The sequence below is a fragment of the Saccopteryx leptura genome, chromosome 5 (genome assembly GCF_036850995.1).
Source record: "Saccopteryx leptura isolate mSacLep1 chromosome 5, mSacLep1_pri_phased_curated, whole genome shotgun sequence".
NCBI lineage: Eukaryota > Metazoa > Chordata > Mammalia > Chiroptera > Emballonuridae > Saccopteryx > Saccopteryx leptura.
Genome location: NC_089507.1, coordinates 132,452,562 through 132,479,475, shown reverse-complemented (window position 1 = coordinate 132,479,475; position 26,914 = coordinate 132,452,562). Strand labels below are relative to the sequence as shown.

Genomic DNA, 26,914 nt, shown 5'->3' with positions numbered 1-26,914 from the left:
TCTCTCTCTTTCTTTTTTAGATTTTTATTTATTCATTTTTAGAGAGAAGGGAGAGAGAGAGAAGGGGGGAGGAGCAGGAAGCATCAACTCCCATATGTGCCTTGACTGTGCAAGCCCCTGGTTCTGAACCAGCGACTTCAGTGTTCCAGGTCGACGCTCTATCCACTGTGCTACTACAGGTCAGGCCCCTCTCCCTCTCTCTTTAAAAAATGGCGCAAAAGAACGAAGCCCAGGTTGAGGTTGTGGACTGACCCCAAAGAGGGCAGACTTTTTACAGTTGTTTCAGAAGAGCCTCTTCAATTATATTCTCATAAACAGAAACAAAACCGTAACATATTAATAGTTCTAAGTATTTTTTTAAAATTATTTTTATTTATTTATTCATTTTAGAGGAAAGAAAGAGAGAGAGAGAGAGAGAAGGGGGGAGGAGCAGGAAGCATCAACTCCCGTATGTGCCTTGACCAGGCGAGCCCAGGGTTTCGAACTGGCGACCTCAGCAGTCCAGGTTGACGCTTTATCCACTGCGCCACCACAGGTCAGGCAGTTCTAAGTATTTTAACAGGTTATTTTGCAAGCTGTAACTATTGTTCTTATATACAAAAAAAGACGATTTACTTATTATAAGTTGTTTATTGTAAGACAATTTACAAATATCTTGCTGTCCTTAGAAATTTAATCAATGGACCAATAATTTCTTCTCACCAGGACAGCAGTAAGCTAAAACACAATCAGCTGGCTGAATTTTCCTTCTTTACCTAAAAAACAAAATACACAGAACAAATAAAAATCAAGCAATAGTTTTAGATAAAATGACATCAAGAGATAATACAGGGAGTGTCGCTTGTATGTTACTGAACAGCCGACGTGTATTTTTGTCTATTCTTAACTTACCACAACCAACCTATTGCCTATGAAACATGATGAAACATGTAAAATATGTATTATTTACAGCCATTGTTATACATTTATATTTTCTATCTTGTTATATATCATATATATATATATATATATGTTATATAACATTCAAAAAGAATTTCTTTCTCTATTGAGAAAAAGAAAATATAAATCTACAGTTTCAAAAACTAAAAATTGCCAATTGTTTTGAGTACTTTATTATATTGGGTGTCTTTTTTTTCAAAGTTCAGTTATTTATTATAGTTATAATTTCTAGATGGCTTTAAGGGACAGTATTTATAATCCTTTTTGTTTTCAAACCAAGCCTGTGCTTTTTACATGTCTAAACCATCTAGATGTCAAGTAGCGAGCGCCCAAAAGTAGAGCTCTGGATAGGACAGCCCGGTTTATAATTGGAGTCCTTTCTCTTTTTATTCTATTGAATTTGTTAAGATGAAATTGGCTTGCAAAACCATACAGGTTTCAAGTGTACAACTCAACAAACCACAATCTGCTCCCCCCACCCCGCATTGTACGTCTTCTGTTCTTAGCAATGTCTCTTTCTGTCCCCATTCCCCCACCACCCTCTTTGATCTTTTGCTCCATGTTTGAGCACTTATTCTTGCCTGGCTTCTTTCTTTTCTTTTCTTTTTTTACTTAGACAATTTTAACGGAGTGACATTGATCAATTAGAGTACATAGATTCAGAGAAAACATCTCCAGATCATTTGACATCTGATTATGTTATATACCCATCACTATATTGGGTGTCTTTTGTCTTTCTTGGGCTTTTTAGTTAGCTTATGAATGAATGCATTATATACTTTGGGTTTTAGTTGGGATTTTATATAATTTGCATTTTAATTCTTTGGTTCTTCGCTGTTTCTATTAACCCATGATACTATTTTATTAATGTTATAATACCAAGCTACAAAAAAGAGAGATAATACATATTTAAGTGGAGTTTAAAGAACTGACTTTAGGCCCTGGCCGGTTGGCTCAGCGGTAGAGCGTCGGCCTGGCGTGCGGGGGACCCGGGCCCGGCCAGGGCACATAGGAGAAGCGCCCATTTGCTTCTCCACCCCTCCGCGGAGCTTTCCTCTCTGTCTCTCTCTTCCCCTCCCGCAGCCAAGGCTCCATTGGAGCAAAGATGGCCCGGGCACTGGGGATGGCTCCTTGGCCTCTGCCCCAGGCGCTAGAGTGGCTCTGGTCGCAACATGGCGACGCCCAGGATGGGCAGAGCATGCAGAGCATCGCCCCCTGGTGGGCAGAGCGTCGTGCCGGGTGGATCCCGGTTGGGCGCATGCGGGAGTCTGTCTGACTGTCTCTCCCCGTTTCCAGCTTCAGAAAAATACAAAAAAAAAAAAAAAAAAAAAAAAAAAAAAAAAAAAAAAAAAGGACTTTACATAATGAAATGTTAACCTAAACCAATGGTTCTTTCTTTTTTTTTTTTTTTTCTTTTTCTTCCATTTTTCTGAAGCTGGAAACGGGGAGAGACAGTCAGACAGACTCCCGCATGCGCCCGACCGGGATCCACCCGGCACGACGCTCTGCCCACCAGGGGGCGATGCTCTGCCCATCCTGGGCGTCGCCATGTTGCAACCAGAGCCACTCTAGCGCCTGGGGCAGAGGCCACAGAGCCATCCCCAGTGCCCGGGCCATCTTTGCTCCAATGGAGCCTTGGCTGCGGGAGGGGTAGAGAGAGACAGAGAGGAAAGCTCCGCGGAGGGGTGGAGAAGCAAATGGGCGCTTCTCCTGTGTGCCCTGGCCGGAATCGAACCCGGGTCCTCCGCACGCTAGGCCGATGCTCTACCGCTGAGCCAACCGGCCAGGGCCTAAACCAATGGTTCTTAAATTTTGGTTTGGGGTCCCTTTCATGGGGTTCATAAGGGCAAGACCATTTTCATAATAATGTTATTTGCCTGGTCTCATTCTCAAGAGTATACGGCAGTTTTCCAAAGTGTGATATCCAAATAATGTAAATACAGAAATAGATGAGAATTTTGTTTTGTGTTAAATCAGATATTCAGGGGTCTTGAGACTATAAAGTTTGAGAACCACCACTCTTCACTAATCTATATATGTAGTATCTCAAAATAATAATAATTCTCTATCCTTAATAAATCTGAAGGGGGAAAAAGCCCCCAGCATTACCCATATGCTCCTGTAAGTTGGCTGTAATTGTAAATAGGCCTAGCAATCTAAACTTCATCAGTGTCATTGTTACTAAATTAGCTTCAGTTCTAACTGGCTGGGTTTCTTTTCTGAAGGGGTATGGGGAGAGTATGTGAAATATTACCACTTTACCTCTTGTCTGAGGATGAAACTTGATTTTCATTAATCCCTGGTTATTATGTTAGAGGAAAAAGACAAACACAAACAAGCTGGTCAACAAGCAATCCATGCTATTTAATCATATACACTTTCCAACTGAAAAAGTATTTTCTCATTTGTTACCTTGGGGATATTACATACTTACCAAAATATTCCTTTAAAACAGTCAATTATAAGGTCTACCGGAAAGTTCTGTCCGTTTTTGGAATAAAATAAAATACAAATTTTTCTTAACCGTCAATAAACTTTATTAAATAATATAATTGCCATTATTATTAATGACTTCTAGCCAGTGTGAGGGCAATTTGTATATCCCATTTTTGAAAAATGTTTTATCTTTTGATGCGAAAAACTGAACCAGTGCTTGTTTGATATCTTCTTCATTTTTGAATTTTTTGCCCTTCAAAAAATTTTGTAAGGACAAAAACAAGTGCTAGTCAGAGGGTGCTAAGTCCAGGGAATATGGTGGATGTGACAGACATGCTTCTGTAGCATTTCTTCCTTGTTGAAATTCGTAAAAATTACAGTGGCGTAAATGAACTTTATCAGTAGCCATGGGTACACTACGGCTTCACACGTAAGACTAACGTGAATCAACTTTGTTTTAGTTAATTTGCTACGTCAGTATGTATACATTAAGTGATAAAAATAGAGAGGCACACATGCGCCAAAAAACGTACTTATGTGTCAAAACTTGTTGTGATAGAAATGGACAGAACTTTCCGGTAGACCTTATATTATAAAAAATGTTAGAGATCTCAATCTAGGTATAAGCAATAAAACTATATTCATGCAAGTAAACAAGACTGTGAAAGTATAATTAAAACCACTACTTTTAATATAAACAGCATACAATATATTATAAATTGTAGGTTGGCAACTAATACTTGGCACCTTAAACATTGTGGTTTATTCATGCTTTTAATTTTATTACTAAAGAGCCAAATGTGTTTGTGTTAAATATTAAAATCTTTAACCAGAATAATCAATAGGTTAGAAAGCATGCAAATCCATTCATAAAAACAATCCAATCTTGGGACAACAGAGCTAACTTTTTATAAAGGATGTAGATGACTTTTCCAGAAAGTGAAAATTTAATAGTCAATTTCCAGTTAATTCTCAGTTTTATGTCCCATTCTCCCTCTCCTCATTTTCTTTGATCTGCTACTCTGTAGTCAGGTTTCTCACATTTCTACTCCAGAAAGACCCTAGTCTGCAATTCTGCAGAAGCTCTATCCTTGTACTTTATTCCTAGCTTTCCTTATGCTAAGAGCAAAAACAAAGAACTTTGGTTCCCAGGATCTCACAGCCTGAACCTCCAGAATGCAGTCTTTCCTCCAGGCCTTCCCACACTTGCCATCCAAGAAGAAACCAGTTTAGCATTAGCAGTAGGATATATAACAAAGAGGATAATGAGCAATATAATGATTTAATCCCTGGATTAGTCCCCATGTTCTAGAACAGGGGTCCCCAAACTGCGACCCCCTGAGGCCATTTATCCAGCCCCTGCCGCACTTCCGGAAGGGGTACATCTTTCATTGGTGGTCAGAGAGAGGAGCACTGTATGTGGCAGCGCCGCAAAGCACGGCGTCACTCACGTACAGTACCGCTGACTTACGGGGACGTGGGACGCACGCGTCATGGCTCCGGAAGCGTGTCATATCACTTGTTACGGCTAGCAGTGACAAATATGGAACTGGATATTGACCATCTCAGCCAAAAGCAGGCCCATAGTTCCCATTGAAATACTGGTCAGTTTGTTGATTTAAATTTACTTGTTCTTTATTTTAAATATTGTATTTGTTCCCGTTTTGTTTTTTTACTTTAAAATAAGATGTGCAGTGTGCATAGGGATTTGTTCATAGCTTTTTTTATAGTCTGGCCCTCCAACGGTCTGAGGGACAGTGAACTGGCCCCCTGTGTAAAAAGTTTGGGGACTCCTGTTCTAGAATCTAGATGACAAAAATGAGTTAGAGAGAGAATCTTAACCAAGTTTATCAAGACATTACGTGGCAGAGCCACTCATTATTGCACTATTCTCTGTGATGCTATATTAGAACATTCGTGACCAAGCTGAGTGACAGGTTAGTTTTGAAGGAAGGATCCTTAAGATATAATTGCTGATGGATCCAACTAATAACTTACAGAATGGTCTCAATCAGTTTTACTTGTGTTTCTTTGGTATTCTGCCCAGTTTCTACCCTTGAGAGACAATACTTAAGGACCAATTTAAATTTTCTTTCTTTTTTAAAAGATTTTATTTATTGATTTTAGAGAGAGAGAGGAGAGGACAGAGGAGCAGGAATCATCAACTCATAGTGATTGCTTCTTGGATGTGCCCTGACCAGGCAAGCCCAGATCCTTGAACTGGCAACCTTAGCACTCATGTAGATGCGTTATCTACTGCGCCACCATAGCTCAGGCTCAATATAAACTTCACCCTAGTGATGACCCTTTCCTTAATTCTTAAATATGGACCCCATGTTTTCCCATGTTCAAAAAAATGTTATTTCTCCTTTTTTTTTTTTTTTTGTATTTCTCTGAAGTTGGAAATGGGGAGGCAATCAGACAGACTCCCGCATGCACCTGACCAGGATCCACCCGGCATGCCCATCAGGGGGCGTTGCTCTGTTACAACCAGAGCCATTCTAGTGCCTGAGGCAGAGGCCATACAGCCATCCTCAGCGCCCAAGCCAACTTTTGCTCCAATGGAGCCTTGGCTGCGGGAGGGGAAGAGAACGACAGAGAGGAAGGAGAGGGGGAGGGGTGGAGAAGCAGATGGGCGCTTCTCCTGTGTGCCCTGGCCAGGAATCAAACCCGGGACTCCTGCACGCCAGGCCGAAGCTCTACCACTGAGCCAACCAGCCAGGGCCTGTTATTTCTCCTTTTGAACTTCTAGTTCTTAATATACTTATAGCACATAATCCATTCACTCAGCCAACATTTACTACGGAAGTACATGCCAGGTGATGGGGCTACAAAAGGCAGCCTCTCCTAAGCCACAGGAGCACACAAATAAAAAGGTAATTCCACATAAAATGTTGTGCTGATAAAAGGAAGCACAGGATGCTGAGGAAGAGTATGCCACCCAAACTATGCAAGAGGGTTTTTTGGAGGAAAGGATTCCCCCAGCTCACATAGAAAGGATAAACAAGGGTCAGATGAAGAACCAAGGGTGCAAGGGGAAGAAAAGAATAGCATTTGAAGCAAAGGCATGTGCCACGTGGAAGGTAAAAGAGTGTTCACAGAACTGGAAGTAGATCAATGTGGCCGAAGTTCCAGGGAGGTGAGAAATGGTATTAAGAGACTAGACTACAGAGTGCTGGTGGTCAGAAACTACAGGTTCACATATGTCAAGCTAAACTGTTTCTGTAGGATGACAACATGAGAAAATCGGTTCCACTACCTTTGTCATACCACTCCATGTCACTGACCAGCAAATTTTTCTGTAAAGGGCTAAACAGTACATATTTTAAGCTCTGTGGATCACATCGTGTCTGTCTCCCTTTTTATAACCCTTTAAAAATATAAATATCATTCATAGCTCTGGGCCTCAGTTTGCTGATCTCCATTCTACTGCAATTTCAAATATTGTGCCTATCTTCCCTGATAAGGCTTTGAGCTCTTTGAGGACAAATATTGTAGCTACTACATCCTCAGTGTCTTGCACAGGCTCTGGCACTTAAGAGGCTCTCAAAAATATATTTTTTACTTCAGGAGAGAAATGACAAGAATCTGCATTAAGTGGACATAAAGGGGAAAGAGTTATTTGGGTATTTGGAAAGTAAAACTGAGAGAAATTGGTGACCAATTAGTAAGAGGGGATGAATGCGTCAAAGACAACTTACTACAATTTTATCCTTCATCACAATTATCTACATAGTTTTTTTTTATTGTTAGAATATAAATACTGCCTGGCCTGTGGTGGCACAGAGGACAGAGCGCTGACTTGGAACGCTGAGGTTGCTGGTTCAAAACCCTGGGCTTGCCCGGTCAAGGCACATATGAGAAACAATCAATGAACAGCTGAGTGAAGCAACTACTTCTCGTCCTCCCACCCCCTGTAAAATGAATAAATAAACCTAAAAAAAAGAATATAAATGCTTTGAAAGAATCACAGCCTTTAACAATTGTACTCTGCATAAGTGAGAATGCAATTAAATAATGTTTTGAATAGAATTCCCATTATCTTAACCTTGGTTTCACAAACAATATTTTCCCGAGGAAAATGGTGTACTATCTTCTGGGACTGATATAAAAACAGTAATTTAGGAAGTACTAAACCCTACTACCATTCAATGATTTGTATGCAAAACCAAACTCAAAACCAGTTCTATATAATTTAGAAAGTTTGGTTTGTAGTGTTTTAAGTTCCAAAGAGAGATTTTATACATGATACTGAATTATCCACATCCTTATTCCTAATGCTTTAGGAAAGTGAAAGCTAGCAATATGTTGATTCCTAAAGGAAAAAACTAAGCCTAAAATAATCAAAATAAAACAGAGATTCAATTTTCAACACATTTGTATATCCTAAGAGCAAGGATATAAGATTAATAAACAAGAGGTCACAAAACAAACCCAAAACCTTTTAAAAATCCCAAGGTTCAACTAGCAGACACAGAGATTTGAGAACAGAAGCTCTCCGAAGGCAATCTGTAAGGACTTACAGAGCTGCAGCACCAGAGATGATTTCAATCAGCTCCTTTGTGATGACAGCCTGGCGGGTGCGGTTGAAGGTCAAAGTCAATTTGTCAATCATCTCAGCTACAAACAAAACAACAATAATAGACAATAAAATCTGAAACTGGAAAAAATAGTTTCATTAATTTATTCATAGCTCTATGTTGCTTAATTTAACAATAAGATTTTGGGGGAACTTGGGGATATGGTGGGGGGGGGGGGGTACCAAAATTGGCCTCAAAAATTCCAAGATATTTTTAAATCTTCCATGGGATACCTTTTCCATGTACTTGCAAACTTACTGCCTACCAAGTACTTTTCTATCTTTTCAGATGAGAAAATTCAAGGGAAGAGATAGCATTTGGTCAAAAATTTCATAAGCCTGGCCAGTGGTGGCACAGTGGATAAAGCCTTGACCTGGAAGCTGAGGTGGTGAGACTGAAGCCCTGGGCTTGCACATATGGGAGTTGACGCTTTCTGCTCCTCCTCCCTTCTCTCTCTCTTTCCTCTCTAAAATGAGTAAACAAAATCTTAAAAATAAAAAATCCACAGAACCAACAGTAGAGTCCAGGACTAGGTCCTAGCTCTCCTGTTTTCTGATCTACTTAAAGAATAGTCTTCATGCTACTCTCTGCAACAGAAGTTTCTCAGAAAGCTACTGTGTGCTTACAAGCATTCTTGCTCGCATTGTCCATGGCCGTCATCCTGGCACTCTGCTCACTCGTGGTGGATTCCTTCAGAGAATAGTAGATGATGTTGGCCAGGTTGTATTCCTGGTAATTTTGCAGCACGTCAGCATCAACGTCATCATAGATACTCATGCTCTCTGTTACAACAAGTGATAAATATCTCTGAAGTAACAGCACAAAGACTGACTTAATCAAAAGACCTTACTATTGTAAAAATCCTCTATGATTAAAGTGAAAACAAGTGTAAGATAGGTCAAAAGACTTACTTCTAACAGTTTCTTCTACTTCCACATTACAGATTATAGAGGATTTTTAACAAAATGTTTAAAAAAAGCATTGGATATTTCAAAATAACCAGTATATTTCATGGTCATGAACTTGTCTAGCTAGCACCTAGCTGGGTGCCTGGCACAAAGCCGGCAAAGGACATACAAGTATTTTTCAATAATATAAAAATCTCAATTCAGCCTTTTGATTACTGGAGAAATCAGAAAGTGTCAGTCAGAAAAATGTTTCTAAGAAAATGGAAAAGTGAGACAATTAAGAGGCTTGACAGGAGTTACAGTAATGTTGCAAAAATTCAGCAGCACACTTCAAAATTCATTCATCAGAGTTAAGTGGTGAAACAATGCTATGTTTCATTAAACTTAAGATGCTATAGATTATAATCCATATTTGACATACCATTAAGAAAGAAAATAACATAGATGATTAAAAATGACATTCCATTGATTTGGAGATGAATACCAATTTCAGAGATGTTGAAATGTAAAAAAGTGTACATCTTAGAATAGATGAAATATGATGCACAAAAGGGGAAATCCCTTAGGAAAATAAATCCAATTCCAGAATAGTGTCTAGAATGCTCCACTGAGCAATGGTGCCTTTGTTCAAATAATAAAACTAGAGAAGTTACTAGGCCAATGTAAATGAGTTGTGAACACTGTTCAAATTTCTATTCTAGAGCTTCAGATTGTGTTGGAGTTAGGTAGTTTGCATATATAGATTGCAAAGCCAATTTCTAGAGCTCGCCAACCCCGGATGACAGAAAACACGTCTAAGATTGCCCTCAATAGATATTTATTTGTTCAGTTAACGAAGGAATGAAGTAAGATTCGTCAGTGCACGGATCAATACATCATGGAAGCCATTAATAGATGGTGACAGAAATGGCCCACCATCATTTTGCTGCTGTTGAAACAAGCCATCCTGACAAACATTATTTCCTAAATGCACAAATCTCCTTTCTATGTAGAAAAATACTTAAAATACAAAAACTACTTACCAGCACTTGCAATAGTATTAAGAGAAAAGATGGGTTTTTCTTCTGTCTTGTAAGAGATGACAGACCTAGAAATGACAAAAGCAGATGTAAATTTCAAAACTGTTAAACAAACATTTACTTATTTTAAAATATGAACATAAAAAAGCTTTAATTTCTCAAATTTTCTTGCCTGAATCGATTAAAGATGATGGATCCTTCATCAAATTCATATCCAGAATTTAGTAATTCCAGGGCAATGACTGACGCATCTCCAAAAGTAGGGGGTTTTCTTCCCACTTCTTTGAATGTCACCAAAAACTGGTCAGAATGCGTCCTAGAAAAAAAATCAAGAGAGCACATAAAATAGTTTAATGGTAATGATATTCACCTAAAAGAACATAGGGAACAAGGAAAAAATTGCTATGGATCAAGTTTTTGGGGGAGGGAGAGTGTTCCCTGAATTAAGTTGTTCTATACATTGTCATTATTCCTTTCCTTCAGCACCTGCAAGGAATAAGCACTAACAATTAGGCCTTTCTTGTTGTATAATTCTTTATGACTTTAGTTTTCTCCTTCCAGTCCTCATTAATGTTCATTCTGACATTTCCAGATTGAGCTAGCACCTGAGTTCAGTCCTATTTTTAAAATGTCAGCTTTTGATATTCCCATTACATTCCATTTATCGTTTTGATGAAGGAGAAACAAATCACAAGTATAAAATAAAGTACATCTATAGATTCTAATATTTACTGGAAAAAATAAAAACAAAACTTAGTGAGTATAAAACAGGTAACCAAAAAGGGGGCACCTTGCCTGAAAAAAGCTATGAAAGAAACATCCATTTATTCATGTATGCACCCTTTTAAAGATAAATAAGATATATTTAAATTACCTATGAAGTATACCCCTAATTTTATCACCGATTCCAACAATCTTAACTTCTTTCCCAGCTTCTGTGAGTGTAGCCACCTCACTTTTCATCTGTTTAGCAACTGAGGAATGGATAGCACCACAAAGCCCTCTATCTGAGGACACACCAATTAGGAGGTGTTTCTTCTTGTCTTCAGGCACCTTAATATCAGCCTTTTCATACAGAGCTTGAAAAAAAACAAAGTAAAAAGCAAGAATTTATATATTTAATTCATACTAAAAACAATACTACCTAATCTACAAAAGGGCAAGCTGTTTTCAAAATGATCTACTTAAATTTAGGTGGCACTTGACTACTATAACCAAAACTGCCTGTGTATTTATTCCATTTATAATCAAGACGAAAACCACAAAGATTTAAAACTATATATGGCAAAGTACATATATGGCAAATCTCTAGTACAATTAAAGAACTTTTAAAGAGGCCAGAATTATAGAGGAAACAACTTATTTAGATATCAGACTTCTTTTTTTTTTTTATAACGTTAACTTTAGAGAGACGGAGAGAGGAAGGAAGAGAGAGAAGGAGAGAGGAAGGAAGAGAGAGAAAGAAGTATTCATTTGTTGTTCCACTTAATTTTGTGTTCATCAGTCACTTCCCATTATGTGCCCTGCCTGGGGATCGAACCTACAACCTTGGTGTTTCAGGACAACACTCTAACCAACTGAGCTAGCCAGCCAGGGTTAGATAATCAGACTTGTATATCCTCAGTATACAACCAAAAAAACAGGAGGCAAATATTTACTAAGCTGATTCTATAATCTGTATATCAAGCTCTTATAACAACTGTTGATGTTAAAATAATGATGCCATTTCATTTTGGGGATTATTTTAACAACCTCACTTTGTTGGTCTAGTTTTCTAAGAAGCAGAGGCCAAGAGAGGATTCAGTAGGATGAAATATACATGGACTTTACTAGTCGAATTGCCTGTGAGAGAAAACACTAAGTCAGAAGAGCTATCATACGATGATGCAGTTCTGATCCATGAGAAGAAAGGTTGGGTGGCAGCTGCTTAGCCCACTGTGAGATTTAAGGGATGCTCAGCAAGGCTTCTGGGAACCCCAAGTCTCTGAAGAATATGCCTGCCCATAGCCAGCCTGTGCTCAGGACTAGGAGCAGGCCATGAAAAGCATTGCCTGGATGCAAATGCAGCTAATGCTCACTGTAGTTGCAAAGTGTATCTTTATGGAGGCCACATTCATTCATTTCAACAAAATTCCTGCTACTACTACCTTTTCAGTATAGAGCAATGATTCTCAAATTTCAATTCCTAGGATACTCCATAAAAAAGCAGAGAAGTGAATACTGATCTCCAAAGTTCAGCAGAGTGGGAAGATTATTTTGTCTCTTTTTACATTTTATATTATACAGTGTAAAATACCTGCCTTACATTTTAAATATTTAAAATGATTAGCCATTTAATATTTACCAGTTTAGTATCTTTTTAGTTTGAAGGACTTTAAAAGTTGATTGGCAGCACCTGCATGGAATTTTAGTATTTCTCCACAAATACTCTAATCAGATAGCTAAGCCAGTTTCCTATTTATTTTAGAGAGGGAGAGAGAGCAAGAAACATCAATTTGTTGTTTCACTTATTCATGCATTCACTGGTTGAATTTTATAAGTACCCTGACTAGGGATAGAACCTACAACGTTGCCAGTGTTTTTCAACCAGTGTGCTACGGCACACTAGTATGCCGTGAGACATGGTCAGGTGTGAATATAAATACATTTAGAAACTATATTATTAACTATATGTATAATATGTACTGTGTCAGAGTGTCATTTTGTGTCATTTTGGTAGGTGGTGTGCCCCAGGATTTTGTAAATGTAAAAAATGTGCCGCGGCTCAAAAAAGGTTGAAAATCACCAATGGAGCTTCTGAACCAGGGCAAATCCAGTTCCTACTTTATTAGGTAATTTTGTGGTTATAGACTTTTAGAGAGTAACAAATATATTATCCTTGTTAATATCAGCAAGAAAGGTAAATAGTAGAATGACTTTCCTTTTTCATATATATAGCTAAAAGAGTAATTTACCAACCAAGATTTACTAAGCCACAAACTATACAGATGCTTGGCATTATGCTAGGCAAAGAAGGAGACTGTAGAGCTGACATTGCTTTAAGTATGGAGTTTTAAACAAGAAGCTATTTCCACTGAGGCTTATGATTTTCTCTGAGGCTCTATGATTTCCTCATGTAAAATTTTCTTTAGCATTATGAATGCATGTTTAAAAAATATGGAAGAACTGGACCAGGTGATGATGTATTGGATACAGCATCGGTCTGGGATGCTGAGGACCAGGTTCAAAACCCCAAGGTCGCCGGCTTGAGTACCGGGTTGCTAACTTGAGCATGGGATCATAAACATAACCCCATGGACACTGGCTTGAGCAAGAGGTCACTGGCTTGACTGGAGCACCCCCCGCCCCCGGTCAAGGTACATATGAGAAAGTAATCAATGAACAACTCAGGTGCTGCAACTATGAGTTTATGCTTCTCATTTCTCTCCCTGTCTGTCTGTCTGTCCCTGTCCCCCCCCCCCCTAAAAGTAAAAAAAAGGAAGTGCACAAGAAAACTGTATAGGACAATTACATCTGATACACAGATATATTATCACAGATATATTTAATTTGGAAATAAACAAATTTCACTTTCTTTATACTTACTTTAAACACTGCATTCATGTATTCATGAGCCATGTCCATGACCACTCAGTCAACTCTCTACTGCAGGGTACCACTTCCCTACTCTAGTCCTAAAATACGGTATCACATCAAAACATAATAGAATGAATTCAAGCACTGGAGTTTGATGTTCTATGTTTCTACATTCTCCTAATGATATATTTAATAATCTAGAAACCTTTTCAACTTTTCTCATCTACAAAGCAGAGGCTCAAACAGTTACTACCCTTATAGGGTTGCTTGTGAAAAATGAATACATGTAAAATACTCATCAGAACAGGACCATCATCATGGTAAACACTAAATAAAAGTCATTAGGCCCTGGCCGGTTGGCTCAGTGGTAGAGCGTCGGCCTGGTGTGCAGAAGTCCTGGGTTCAATTCCCGGCCAGGGCACACAGGAGAGGCACCCATCTGCTTCTCCACTCCTCCCCCTCTCCTTCCTCTCTCTCTCTTCCCCTCCCGCAGTGAGGCTCCATTGGAGCAAAGATGGCCCAGGCACTGGGGATGGCTCCTTGGCCTCTGCCCCAGGCGCTGGAGTGGCTCTGGTGGCAACAGAGTGACGCCCCAGAGGGGCAGACATCGCCCCCTGGTGGGCAGAGCTTCGCCCCCTGGTGGGCGTGCCAGGTGGATCCCGGTGGGGCGCATGCGGGAGTCTGTCTGACTGTCCCTCCCGTTTCCAGCTTCAGAAAAATACAAAAAAAAAGTCATTAGTAGTGATCTTAAGTAATTCTTTATAACTTTTGAACTACATTCTTCTCTTACCCAAGGATCCTACTCCATATATTCGAGCTGGTTTCAGCTCTCGCTCAGCTCGGGCATATTTTGCTGCTGCTACCATTTTCATAGACTTGGTAATTTTCTGGATGTTTTTGATTGACTTCAGTCTCCTGGTAACTGAAAAACAGAAGTGCTGTATTAAGACATAAGAGTTATAGTTTCATTTGTGAATTTATAAAAATATTTTTCAAAACTGCAAGGCAGAATAATCAGCATTTAGACCATCAACAGCATAATGCTAAATTATGCTTAATGTTAGAATGAATACTAATGAAAGGTCAAATTTAGCTGAGAACATAAGAAAACTGTAAATTATACATTGAAAATATTAAATGGTATTATTGAAAATGGCCTTTAACCACATATCATGTAACATTACATATATATTTATCTACAAATAGTATAGTTTTTCTTAATTATAATATCATTCTATATACAACAGAAATGACGATGTCACCTCCCAGCAGTCATTTCTAAAACAAGTTCAATGCCCAACACATATGACATAGATTTAGTCAGTTTTGAACAAATATATAATGGATTTAAATGGCAGAATATTTCTGAAAATATTACTGGTCCAAATTTAGCTTTTTATTAATTCACATATTGATAAAGTACTTACTATCTTTCAAAGTTGCCATATTTCGAACTTGGATCCTGAGAATGAAGATTTTAAAAATATTTTAGATTTTTGAAAAATAGCTCCATTATATAAGAAAAACTTTCAAAGTCAATGTTTATTTAAAGACTATCCCGTACAGAACCACTTAAATATAAGCTTTGAATGTATATATATTAACTTTTAAATTTCTTAATACCGATACCGAATCCTATTATCAAAGGCCTCATTATATTTGCCTTAATACAAACCTTTCACTGAAGTCACAATGGCATTCCCACCTCCATGTCTTTGCCTACATTGTTTCTCCCTCAAAAAATTCTTTTCCCATTAGGCCACCTAACTTACTCTCAAGGTCAGCCACCTCTAAAAACAGCATTCCTTGACTTTCTCAGTTCACCTAAACCTTTACAAATAAGACTTATATATTCTAACATCAGTTCACCAAAACCTTTTCAAATAACACATATACATTCTTACATAAGAAAACGTGTGAGCCTGACCAGATGATGGTGTAAGCGTTGGACTGGGACGCTGAGGACCCAGGTTCAAAACCCTGAGGTTGCTGGCTTGAGTGTGGGCTCATTGGCTTGAGCACAGGCTCAGCAGCTGGAATGCAGAGTCGCTGGCTTGAGCCCAAAGGTCTCTGGCTTGAGCTTAAGGTCACTGGCTTGAGCTAGGAGTCACTTGCTCTGCTGGAGCCCCCAACCCCCGACAAAGGCACATATGAGAAAGCAATCAATGAACAACTAAGGAGTTGCAACGAAGAACTGGATGCTTCTCATCTCTCTCCCTTCCTGTCTGTCCTTATATGTCCCTCTCTGTCTCTCTCACACAGAAAAAAAAATGTGAAAGCTCACTTTATTCCAACCAATTCTTAACTTTTCCAACTCAATTAAATAAACATTTACTAAGCAGCTACTATTTTTCAGAACATGGCCTATGATCACAAGAAGCATACTTTTATCTCATTAACAAAATTCATGAACACTTAGATTTACACAAAATTTACATTAAATATTTTTCTACAATCTTTTTTTTTTTTCAGAGACAGAGAGAGAGTCAGAGAGGGATAGATAGGGACAGACAGATAGGAATGGAGAGAGATGAGAAGCATCAATCATCAGTTTTTCATTGCGACACCTTAGTTGTTCATTGATTACTTTCTCATATGTGCCTTGACCACGGGCCTTCAGCAGATCGAGTAACCCCCAGCTCAAGCCAGCGACCTTGGGTTCAAGCTGGTGAGCTTTGCTCAAACCAGATGAGCCCGTGCTCAAGTTGGCAACCTCGGGGTCTTGAACCTGGGTCCTCCGCATCCCAGTCTAACACTCTATCTACTGCACCACCGCCTGGTCAGGCAATTTTTCTACAATCTTTAAAATTAAAGTATAATGCATGGAAGTCAGAAATGGTTTGAGTTAAATGTAATGTTAGTAAAAAATAAATAAGAGGATCCCTGCCCTAGAGGGGAAGATATATTATGAAACATAAATTATCTTCCAGCCCTTAAATCCATACAAAGTACCTGTGTTGGACCAGAAAGGTCCATGAAATTGAGGAATCAGTCAATTTGTGCATAAAGAAGGAAGGCCTGTGGGCATTCCCAGGAACAAGAAATAGTTTTGAATCTGGAGACATAGGTTGGTTTAATAAGTTTATTTCATAGTAGTAGGGAAATGAGTGTTTATAAGCCCATAAATCAGTTTAGTTTTTCAGTAAAGCATCTTGGATGGCAGTGAAAGGCATAAAATGATGATGGAATATTGATGACATGGAGACTAAATAGGGGTTGCTGCAGCTTCTAGACCAGGGGTCCCCAAACTGCGGCCCCCTCCGCACTTCCGGAAGGGGCACCTCTTTCATTGGTGGTCAGTGAGAGGAGCATAGTTCCCATTGAAATACTGGTCAGTTTGTTGATTTAAAATAACTTGTTCTTTATTTTAAATGTTGTATTTGTTTCCGTTTTGTTTTTTTTTTACTTTAAAATAAGATATGTGCAGTGTCATAGGGATTTGTTCCTAGTTTTTTTTATAGTCCGGCCCTCCAACGGTCTGAGGGACAGTGAACTGGCCCCCTGTGTAAAAAGTTTGGGGACCCCTGTTCTAGACAAAAGAAGCAAGAACCTGGACTAAGATGTTAACAAAGCCAACAAGAGACTAGGTTTGAGATAGTTTATTTTATTGTTGTCGTTTTTTAACGAAAGGAGGGGAGATAGTGAGACAGACTCTAGCATGCACCCCAACCAGGATCCACCCAACCCTCATCTGGGCCGATGTTTGAATCAACCAAGCTATTTTTACTGCCTAGGGCTGATGCTCGGACCAAGGAGCTATTCTCAGCACCTTGGGCTGAAGTTCAAACTAATTAAACCATTGGCTGCAAGAGGGGAAGAAGCAAAGAAGGGAAAGGGGGTGGGGAGAAATAGATGGTCACTTCTCCTATATGCCCTGACCAGGAAAGAAACATGGAACGTCCATACTCCAGACCAACGTTCTATCCACTGAGCCAACCCGCCAAGGCAGAGATTAAGTTCTTAACGGTGGAAAGGAAAACAATAAGAATGACTCAGTATTTTCTAATTTAATGACCTGAGTGAATAGTGTTATCATTACCAAGATAAATAAAAGGTGCAGGTAATGTTCCTGAAGATGATTTTTGATTATATCATTAAAAAGACCATCGGACAAAGTGGAAATGTTGAACAGATATGAGAAACACATGAGGTTTTGAGATTTGTGATACAAATTTTTAAATATCAGTAAACATGGTAGTTGATGCCCTTCCAAAAGAAAAAAAATGGAAGCTGAGGGAACATTCCTAATTCTATGAGGTTAGCATTATTCTAACAGCAAAACCACATAAATACATAATAAGAAATGACAATTAGAGCATAGGATTTTATGAATACTGATGTAAAAATCCTCAACAAAATATTTGCAAAATGAATCCAACATTATAGTAAAATGAATTATACACCATGACCAAGTGGGATTTATTCCAAGTATGCAAGGCTGGTTCATCATTCAAAAATCATGTATTATCCATCACATCAACCAGATTAAAGAAGAAAAATCATAGGAGCAATATACGTAGAAAAAGCCTTTGACATAATCTAATACCCTTTCATGATAAACACCGTTTAGCAAATTGAGAATAGAAGAAAACGTCCTTAACCCAATAAAGAACATCGACAAAAAAAACTATGGTTTAATAGTGAGAAACTAGAAATTTTCTCCTAAGATTGGGAAAAAGACAAGGATACCCTCTCTCACTACTTCTATTCAACATTATACTGGATGTCCTAGCTAATACAATAAGACCAAAAAAAAAAGAAAAAGGTATACAGATTGGGAGGGAAGAATTAAAGCTTTATTTGTTCATAGCTGATATGACTGTCTAGGTAGAACATCTCAAAGAATTTGCAAAAAAAAATCCTTGAACTAATAACCAACTATAGTAGTATATTTTATCACAATTAAAAAACCACAAAAGACATATAAACCTAACAAAATATGTATAAGATCTATATGATGAAAACTAAAACTGATGAAAGAAATGAAAGATCTAAATAAATGGAGAGAAATTCCATATTCATAGAAAAGTTTAATGTTGCTGATAGTTCAATTCTTCCCAACTTGATGTATACAATAATACAACTCAATCAAAATCTCAGCAAGTTACTTTATGACTATCAAAATAAAACTGATTTTAATGTCTATATGCAAAGGCCAAACACCCGGAACAGCCAACACAACAGTGAAGAAAAACAAAGCTAGAGAGTTGACACTACCTGATTTCACGACTTACTATAAAATTACAAAAAATAAAACTGGCATTGGTGAAGGAATGGACAAGTAGATAATAGAACAGAAGAGAGATCCCAGAAACAAACTCACACAAATACACCAACTTAAGTTTGATAAAGGAGCAAAAGTCATTATATTGAGAAAGGATACTCTTTTCTACAAATGGTTCTGGACCATTGGACCTCCATAGGCAAAAATATTAATCTAGATTAGTGATTTTCAACCACCAGTTCCCAGACCAGTGCCAGTCCGTGAAAGAGTTAACCACCCTGATGTTGTATAAAGATTATAGACCCAATGATCTTAGCCGAATTTGCTTATGTTCAGGGTGATTACTGCCTTACAGGTCCCCCAAATAGTTCTATTTTCATTGGTCCCCAAATGTAAAATGGTTGAAATCCACTGATCTAGACAATATCCTATACATTTCACAAAAATTAGCTCAAATGGATCATAGATCTAAATGTAAAACACAGAACTATAAAAGTTCCACAACATACCACAGGAGAGGATCTAGGTGCTTTGGGTTCAGTTGAGTTTTCAGATAAATAAAACCAAAATCATGGCCCATGGGGGAGGGGGGGAGCTGTACTTCATTAATTTTATAAATTTCTGCTCTTCAAAAGACACTCTTTTTTTTTTTTTGTATTTTCCTGAAGCTGGAAATGGGGAGAGACAGTCAGACAGACTCCCCGCATGCGCCCGACCGGGATCCACCCGGCACGCCCACCAGGGGCGATGCTCTGCCATGACCAGAGCCACTCTAGCGCCTGGAGCAGAAGCCAAGGAGCCATCCCCAGCGTCCGGGCCATCTTTGCTCCAATGGAGCCTTGGCTGTGGGAGGGGAAGAGAGAGACAGAGAGGAAGGAGGGGGGGAGGTGGAGAAGCAAATGGGCGCTTCTCCTATGTGCCCTGGCCGGGAATCGAACCCGGGTCTCCAACACGCCAGGCCGACGCTTTACCGCTGAGCCAACCAGCCAGGGCCAAAAGACACTCTTAAGAGACTGAAAAGACAAGCTATTAAATACTGGGAGAAAATAACTACAAAAACACACACTTGATAAAGGACTGTTATCCAACATGTACAAAAACCTCTTAAAACTGAACAATAAGAATATGAATAATCCAAATTAGATAATGGGCAAAAGATTAGAACAGATACCTCACCAAAGATATACAGGTGGCAAATAAGTATATAAAAAGATGCTTAGTATCATGTCATTAGGAAAATGCAAATTAAAATGAGATACAACTATGAACCTGAAAGAATGATTAAATTGTTTTTAGATTGACAATACCAAATGATGATGAGGATGTGGAGCAAAAGGAACTCTCACTGTCAGCGGGAATGCAAAATGACATGGCTACTGCTGACCTGTGGTGGCTCAGCAGATAAAGCATGGACCTGGCATGCTGAGGTTGCTGGTTCAAAACCCTGGACTTGCTTGGTCAAGGCACATACAGGAAGTCAACTATGAGTTGACGCTTCCTACTTCTTCCCCCTCTTTCTCTCTCTCTAAAAATCAATAAAAAAATTTTTTTTAAATATATGGCTACTTTGGCAGTTTCTAACATATCTTAAACATAATCTTAACATACGATCCAGCAATCCTGCTCCTCCATATCTATCTATTTAGCTGAAAACTTACCTCTACACAAAAACCAGCACATGAATGCTAATAGCAGCAGCTTTATTCATGATCACCAAAATTGGAAGCAACCAAGATGTCCTTCAACTTGATTCATTGGGTAAACAAACTGGTACATCCAAATAATGAAGCATTATTCAAGAATAAAAATAAGCCCTGGCTGGGTAGCTCAGTTGGTTAGCACCATCCTGATGTACCAAATGACAGGTTTGATCCCCAGTCAGGGCACACACAAGAATCAACCAACAAATGCATAAATGAATAGAACAAATCAATGTCTCTATCTCTAAAATCAATCAATAAATTAAAAATAAAACATTAATATTTTACTTTAAAGTGAGAGGAGGGGAGAGAGACAGACTCCTGCATGTGCCCCAACCAGGGTCCACCTGACAACCTCCCACCTCTGGGGCCATTGCTCAAGTTAACGGAGCTATCCTTAGTGCCCGAGGCCGACACTCAAACCAATCGAGCCCCTGGCTGCAAAAGAAGATAGAAGGGGGAGAAGGTAGGAAGAGAAGATGGTCACTTCCTATGTGTGCCCTGACTGGGGAGCAAACCTGGGACGTCCACACACCATGCCAACACTCTATCCATTGAGCCAACCAGCCAGGGCCAAATAAAACACTAATAAATAAATAAAAATAAATGAGCTATTCAGTCACAAAAAGATGACAGAACCATAACTGCATATTGCTCAGCAAAAGCCAATCTTTAAAGATTATATACTGATTCCAACTACAAATGTATCAAGATTCCAACTATACGACATTCCAGAAAAGACAAAATTATAGCAACAGTGAAAAGATCAATGGTAGTCAGATCTGGGGGAGATAACTTTTAGGGCAGCAGGCATGTCTTTATGCATTTGTCAAAATCTATAGAACTATACAACAGGGGTGACCTTAATGAAACTATGCAACTTAGTTAATAATGTATTAATACTGATCCATTAACTGTTGTACATATACCACACTAATGCAAGATACTAATAATTGGGGCCACTGTTCAAAGTGGGGTGTGGGTATATGGAACTCTCTATACTAAATGATCAATTTTTCTATCAATCTAAAACTGTACTAAAAAGTAAAGTCTATTAATTATAACTTAAAAATGCTGATTATGAAACAGTATATGATCCCATTTTTGTGATTATGTGTTTATGTGCATAAAAATAAGTCTGAAAGGTCATAATCAAAACACTTATCTTTAAAAATCTCAACTTTTCACCTGATTGGTGGTGGCACAGTGTAGAGCATTGACCTGGAACACTGAAGTCCCAGGTTTGAAACGCCAAGGTTACCGGCTTGAGCATAGGATCACTGACATGATCCCATGGTGACTGGCTTGAGCAGGGGGCCAATGGCTTGGGTTGAGCCCCCCTCCCCACCCAGTCAAGGCATGTATGAGAAGCAATCAATGAATAACTAAAGTATGACACAATTACAAGTTGATGCTTCTCATCATTCTTTCTTTCTCTCTCCTGCTCACACACACACAAAACAATCCTGACATACATTTTTACTGATATTACTTAGTCAAAGAAAAACATGAAAATAAGAGGAAGGAGACTTTATGGAAAATACTCCACTAAAGATTAAAGCTGATAAATACTGACAAGCATTACTATTTTGAATACAGACTTATCCAACAGAATGACCATTCCATTAACTAATGGCACTTGAAAAGTGACCCCATTTTATGAAGAGCTTTCTTCTTTTTGATGAAACAACTTTTTCACTCCAAACATACTAAATTTATAGACTATACGGAGTGACATCTGGACATTATGGTTTTAGGCAGACAGATACAAGTTTCTAGTCAGAGAATATGATACAGAACAAATTTGAATTGTATGCCGTGTTTGGATAAACAGAATTTTTTCATTTCCATAGTATTCCAATGAGGTAAGAGGTAGGATCTTTTGTGATTCTTTATGCTATGCTCATGCCCTAATTTCCAGTTTTGAAGCACTCTCCTATTTAGCCTCCATTTAGTTCTAGATGTCAATCTATGTTACAATTTTATTTTTTAAGTGCAATTTGAGTACAGAATAATCATGAGCTGATCTGAACTTTTTTCAGGGATATCTTGCTCTATCTACTGAATATACAGTATCTGCAAACAAAAAGATAAAAGTTCTGAATCACCTATATGTTCTGGAAAATTGCATCATGTCCTGAAAAACATTTAGGAGACTTGAGAAATCAGAACTGTATCAACTACAGCAGAGAGAAAAATCACCATTGTGGATTACCATCATCTACTGTGATTATACAGCATTGTTAGAAAATGCTCAGAGGGCAGTGTGGAGGAAGCCAGCAATGTTGCTAGATGAATGACTTATCAAAGAATTTTAAGGAGCACATGAATACTGCATAAAAATTAAGAAAGCAGCCTGATCAGATGGTGGCACAGTGGATAGAGGGTAGGAATGGGATGCAGAGGACCCAGGTTGGAAACGCCAAGGTGGCCAGCTTGAGCACGGGATCAGACATAACCCCATGGTTGCTGGCTTGAGCAAGGGGTCCCTCACTCTGCTACAGGCCCCTCCCTGCCCTGCCCCATCAACGCACAAATGAGAAAGCAATCAATGAAGAATTGATGCTTCTTACCTCTCTCTCTTTTTATCTATCTGTCCCTATCTCTGTCACACACACACACACACACAAAAGCAAGCAGCATCCACAAATGCTTAACCCTTTGAGTAGTGAGCTTTTTTTTTCATGCTTGCTGACCCTTGGGAGTGAGTTGTTTTTTTTAAATTAGTTCCAGTTAGTTTTATTAACTTAAAATCATGTTTGATAACCAATTTATAGAAAAAAGAAAATACATTTGCCTTTTTTAAAATGTTGCCTTACAGGCCCTGGCCGGTTGGCTCAGTGGTAGAGCATCGGCCTGGCGTGCAGAAGTCCCGGGTTCGATTCCCGGCCAGGGCACACAGAAGCGCCCATGTGCTTCTCTACCCCTCCCCCTCTCCTTCCTCTGTCTCTCTCTTCCCCTCCCGCAGCCAAGGCTCCACTGGAGCAAAGATGGCCAGGCGCTGGGGATGGCTCCTTGGCCTCTGCCCCAGGCGCTAGAGTGGCTCTGGTCACAACGGAGCAACCCCCCCCTCCGAAGGGCAGAGCGTCGCCCCCTGGTGGGCGTGCCGGGTGGATCCCGGTAGGGCGCATGTGGGAGTCTGTCTGACTGTCTCTCCCCCTTTCTGGCTTCAGAAAAATACAGAAAAAAAAAATGTTGCCTTATGCATGTACGACTATACTCTGGATGGACAAGAGGCACGAGGATGTACATGAACATTTGTACTACTCAAAGGGTTAAGGAAAATTATAAAGTATGCCTGATACTACTATTGAATGCCCGTGTGGAAGTCCATCACCTGTCCCTTGACCAAAAAATGACTCCCTCCCACTTATTCACCAACCACTGCCCATGATTGAGTCTTCTTTGATAAGTACTTTCTTACATTATATTCTGTGTAGAAACTGTAGTTATAAACTATTGATACATCTGGATTCACACCAGCAAGTCTCCCATTCCTCTCAGTTCTTTACAAACACCAACTCATTTAATCCTCACACTAACCCATTAATTGTGTAGTAATCACTACCTCCATTTAATAGATAAGAAAATGGTTTAGAGACACAGGCACTGAATAACTTGTCCAACGTCATGTAACCAGGTGAGTGGCAGCTGGGATTGAAACCCCAGCAGTTTGGCTCCAGTTCATCTTTTATTACACGTCGCTGCCTCACTTTTTTTACATTTACAAGTAAATATCTGCTGTTAGTTCCAAATTACAATCTTCTCTTTCTCTTCTAAATGCCATTTCTCTTCCTTTTCAATGCATATAGTTCAACTTATGACCATTACTCTTCTATTATAAAATAGTTACATTTTGGAGAATGTGGAACACTAGGAAACAAAAAATGTATTTCCCCCTAATTTGGGAGAGAAAAAGCAAATATTTTCCCTCAAATTTATTTCCATTTTCTTATATGCGGCTTTTAAAAAAAGTTAATTTCTGAAAGTTCAGGGTACTTTTGGATCCCCTAGACAGCAATTAAAATAATTTTTAAAAATTTTTTATTGATTTTAATTTGTGTTTACATAGATTCAAGTGTCCTACCAAATATATTTCACCCCTCAAAATAATTTCATCACAATTTTAATGAAGCCTCATTTTAATGTTAGCACGCAAACCTCCCTAAAGCAAAAACTATAAACAACAAATTGCACTTCAAAAAGCTTTCTATAACAACCCCAGCCAGGTAGCTTAGTTGGTTGGAGTGTCATTCCAGGATGCCAGGGTTGTGGGTTCCATCCCTGGTAAGGGCACACACGAGTCAACCAATGAATGCATGGATGGGTGGAACAATAAATCGATCTCTCTCGCTCTCCCTAAAATCAACAAATAAATAAATTTAAAATAAATAACCAAAGAGAAATGAGGAAATGCCCCTTCATGGTTGTGTTAAAGCAAAGGTATTTTCTACCTTTCCAATTAATTCTGTGGAGTGTGAAACATTAAGATGGTTTTCATTTCTGAATTTAAAAGGCAATTATAATGAATGGGAAGGGAAAGGGTAGAATAGGTTGTAAAGACATCAGGCCCTTGAGTGATGGAAAATGTGAAGAGGACAAGCTTTCCATAGTAGAACACCAATGTTTTAAGAATATTCATAACCTACCAATTTAAAACTAACATTCAAAAGAGATTAAGGTCAGGACTATAACCTTTATTTGATGATTGAGGTTCCAATTTAGGCCCCTGGTATTAGTCATCTCAGACTAAGAGAGCTCTCATTTCAAACCTTTATTAAAAAGACCTTCAAATTGTCTTACAGGATTTTAAAAAAAGTTATTTCTACAGTTTTATGTAAACTATTTTGTCCTCATTTCAGGAACTCTTTACATTTTTACAAGATCAACTTGGATACTACGCAAGGTTCTAAAATTACTGACAGGTAACTAATGAGAAGGAAGGAAGAAGAGCTGATGTTTGCAGAGCAACACTGCATGCCAGGAACTGTGTCTCTCAGGAAGCTAAGACCATGTCTATTTGATTACCACAACCTTTTAGCAACTTGACGACCAAGCACCTAACAAATGTGCGCCAAATGATTAGCAAACGGTACAACTCACTTACCTGAGAATTCAACAAAGGTGACTTTCCTAATTCCCATGTATGTATTCTTTTTCAAGATTAGGGAGGAAAAACCTGACTTCCTAGGCAAATCTGCCAACATTTTTATGTAGGTATTTCGCAGGACGTTAAATTACTTCGTTACCCTGAAAATCTTTATTGTTATAAATTCTTTAATGAAAAACATACCCATTTGAATTAATGCTTCACATTAACCAGGATACAAAAATCTAGTTTAGTGTTACTGCTCCTTAGAATTCTCCCTACTGCAAACCCAGGGAATTGCTACACAGATCCTGTAATTAATAATCTCCTTAGCACTTTGAAATTCTCCCAGACAGTACAGCATCAAAACGTTTTATCCTATTATATGGTCCCACCACAAGCTAACGTTTATCTATCTATTCCTAGGCCTTCTAACATACAAATGTTTTTCGCGAATCAATTTTTAAAATCCTTGGAAACTGCATGGCAGTTACTTAAATCTATCTCCTCGTCCTCTCAGGACCTTGCGACAATTTTATGACCTTAGAGGGTTACTACTTCAGCATGATAGTTTCAAGATAATAAGATGTCTTTCTCTTCCTCACCAACCGACAGATTATTTAAGGTCCTTGTGCACCCAACTACCGTCGGCCCAGGAGGGCACTTATTTGATTCACCAGAGCCTAGCAAAGCGCCTGCTACATGGTAGGTACTTAATAAATGTTCTGGCTGAATTGAACAGCTCTTAAAGCGTTACTCCGCTCCACACCGGCCCTTGCAAAGTCTGCCCAACACTGGCAGGTTTGAAACGGCGTCAAGGACATAAAGCACATCTTAACCTTCCGCTAGACCTTGCCTTGGGTGCTCCCTTCCTCCCTCACTTTGTGGGCCGGGAGACTCCACGATATGGCCGAAGACAAGCTCCAAAAGTTCTTATTAGCTGAATGCATCAATACCGCCCTGAAATTAATTCGGACTAAGGTCTCAATCCCAAGGTCCAAGACGACAACTCCCGGGGGCCCTCACCCCGCCCTAACCCGCCTCAGGAGTCACGGCGTGACCTTGCGGTCTCTCCAGCCCCGTCGCGTGCCCTTCCCAGATCCGAGGCGCTGCCCGCAGCCCAGGCCTCCCGGGCAGCCCTGCGACCTTGTTCCGTCCCACTCGCCTCCACCCGCGTCCCCTCCCCCCTAATCGAGCTCTTCCATCCCTTCCAACCATCCCTTTCCTACAACAAGCTGCCATACCATTGCGGCTGCAACGCCCAGGCCGAGACCCCAACGACTCCCGCCCGAGAGTACATGGTGGTACAGGCCCTGCTGAAGGTCGGGAAGACTGGCCTCACCGCGCAAGTGCAGGAGCTTTCCCACGCCCCTCCCACCACGCTTTTTTTTTTTTTTTTTTTTTAATTACGTCTCGCTTCCTAACGCTAAACGTAGGTAAACC

The 26,914-nt window shown here is 39.2% G+C and overlaps 1 protein-coding gene across 3 annotated transcripts; it reads right to left on the bottom strand.

Annotated features, from left to right (window-relative positions):
• Positions 1 to 610: 610 nt before the first annotated feature.
• On the bottom strand, positions 611 to 26,862 carry ATP5F1C (ATP synthase F1 subunit gamma). Of its 3 annotated transcripts, XM_066384916.1 has the most exons (10): positions 26,716 to 26,862; positions 14,886 to 14,920; positions 14,249 to 14,380; positions 10,757 to 10,961; positions 10,055 to 10,198; positions 9,886 to 9,950; positions 8,582 to 8,737; positions 7,899 to 7,995; positions 3,202 to 3,238; positions 611 to 755 (listed from the first exon to the last, which is right to left on the bottom strand). In XM_066384916.1, the coding sequence occupies exons 1-9, from the start codon at positions 26,769 to 26,771 to the stop codon at positions 3,232 to 3,234; spliced, it is 897 nt and encodes a 298-aa protein (XP_066241013.1). In that variant the 5' UTR covers positions 26,772 to 26,862; the 3' UTR covers positions 611 to 755; positions 3,202 to 3,231. The 3 variants fall into 3 exon arrangements, with proteins under 3 accessions (XP_066241013.1, XP_066241014.1, XP_066241015.1); XM_066384917.1 differs by lacking the exon at positions 3,202 to 3,238; XM_066384918.1 differs by lacking the exons at positions 611 to 755; positions 3,202 to 3,238 and having other exon boundaries at positions 7,895 to 7,995.
• Between the last annotated feature and the right edge of the window lie 52 nt (positions 26,863 to 26,914).